General features: G+C 56.7%; 2 protein-coding genes across 3 annotated transcripts in view; one reads left to right on the forward strand and one right to left on the reverse strand.

Moving 5' to 3' along the window:
• Positions 1–272, reverse strand: part of LOC107721045 (heat shock 70 kDa protein 12A-like) — a 15,036-nt gene extending 14,764 nt beyond the window's left edge. Inside the window, exon 1 of the mRNA XM_016528902.1 lies at positions 53–272. Coding sequence (XP_016384388.1) covers positions 53–272 — 220 coding nt within the window. The remainder of the gene's footprint in view (positions 1–52) is intronic.
• Positions 1–1,835, forward strand: part of LOC107721062 (uncharacterized) — a 33,053-nt gene that overhangs the window by 6,356 nt on the left and 24,862 nt on the right. The window lies entirely within an intron of this gene.

Consider the following 1,835-nt stretch of genomic DNA (forward strand, 5'->3'; position numbering starts at 1 on the left):
TCCACTGAGAGTCTTTCCAAGGGGCCAGAGCTGCTACGCAGGCCCGGTTCACCTTGACACGCATGCGTCCATGACGCCAGGCGTGGGACGGAACCCGTGGTTTCAGCCAGTACTGAAGGGGCCGTATGCGAAGCAGGCCTAGCTGAAGTACCGGAGACGCAGAGGCCATGAGGCCCAACATCTTCTGAAATGCCTTGAGAGGGCGAGGTGCTCCAACTTTGAATGAGCTGCTGAATAGCCAGTGCACGATCTGGTGCGATTATCGCCCTCATTCGGGCTGAGTCGAGAACTGTTCCCAGGAACGATATCCGTTGGCTGGGGGACAGCGCGCTCTTGGCAAAATTGACCCCGAGTCCCAGGCATTCTAAGTGGCTGAGGAGGAAGGTTCTGAGAGATAATAGCTCGTACTCTGACTGGGTCAGGATGACGTTTCAGTGGGGAAAGAGCCGCATCCATGCACTTCGTAAAAGTGCGAGGAGGCAGGGACAGTCCAAAGGGAAGGACCGTGTATTGATATGCCACTCCTTCGAAGGCGAATCTAAAGAATCACCTGTGGTGGGGGGCTATCTGGATGTGGAAGTAGGCATCTTTGAGATCCAGCGAAAAGAACCAGTCCCCTGGGCACACTTACGAGAGGATCTGCTTCAATGTAATCATCCTGAACGACCGTCTCATGAGGGCGCGGTTCAGGTGCCTGAGATCGAGGATGGGCCTTAGGCCGCCATCCTTTTTGGGGACGAGGAAGTATCGGCTGTACCGTTTCTATGGCTCCTTTCGCCAGCAAATTCATCACCTCGGCGTACAGGACTCTGAACCAATGTGGAGACCACGGCTCTAAATCGCGGGGGTTTTCGAGCGAATTGAAGTGATTAGCCTCGTTTTATTATCCCCAGAACCCATTTTGACACTCCGAGGATGGCCTGCCAGGCCTCGGCCCGTGTGGCAAGGGATTGGGTTGGTTCGAGCGACAGGCCGCCTTGCAGGGACCCAACACTCGTGATAGGCGGAAGAGGAAATTTGCTCTCTTTTTGAAAATGTTTGTTTTATTTTTCTCGCTATAACAGAGATCGGTTGTGTGGGCGCTAACTGAACGGGCCCAGGGTTCACAACAGTATTTACCACAAACACATTGCCGTCAGCACCCGGAAGTGAACGGGGTGCTTGGAGGCACAACAGAGGCTGCTTGTGGGGTGGTCCGGCGATGGCGAGACTTTGCCCCCTCCTCTTCCTGTCCCACAGATCAGGTTGACGCCTGAGGCGCCGGATCCAGTACTACCTTGGGCCGGGGTCCCTGGTGCTTAGGGAATGGATAGCGTCTGGCCGAGCGAGAGCGATGTCGGGGCTCAGGGTTAGAGGATGACGGTGCAGCCGATGATGCGGGCTTCGCAGGCTGCTGAGTCGGTGTCGTCTTGGGGCGACTGGCAGCAGCTGTAGAACTGGAGCGCTTTGGCAAGAAGTGTCGCATTGCCTGGTTCGTCTTCTGCGCAGCGGTGAAGTGCTCAGCGAACCCTTCCACCGCAGGTCCAAACAGGCCAGAGGGGAAGACGGGAGTCGAGGAAGGGGACCTTATCCGCATCCTTGATCTCCGTGAGGGTCAACCATAGGTGGCGCTCAAGCACCACAAGGCTGGTCATGGATCTGCCGATCGCCTTAGCCATCATCTTCGTGGCGCGCAAAGCCAGGTCGATCGCGCTGCGCAGCTCCTTGAAAGCTGCGGGGTCCGGTCAGGACTCGTCCAAATTCTGGAGAAGTTTGGCCTGAAGGACCTGTAGGACTGCCATAGAGTGAAGCTCCGAGGCCGCTTGTCCAGCAGACGAGCAGACCCTTCCAGCGAG

This window comes from Sinocyclocheilus rhinocerous, unplaced genomic scaffold (genome assembly GCF_001515625.1).
Source record: "Sinocyclocheilus rhinocerous isolate Xijiao unplaced genomic scaffold, SAMN03320098_v1.1 scaffold1232, whole genome shotgun sequence".
In the NCBI taxonomy this organism is placed as follows: domain Eukaryota; kingdom Metazoa; phylum Chordata; class Actinopteri; order Cypriniformes; family Cyprinidae; genus Sinocyclocheilus; species Sinocyclocheilus rhinocerous.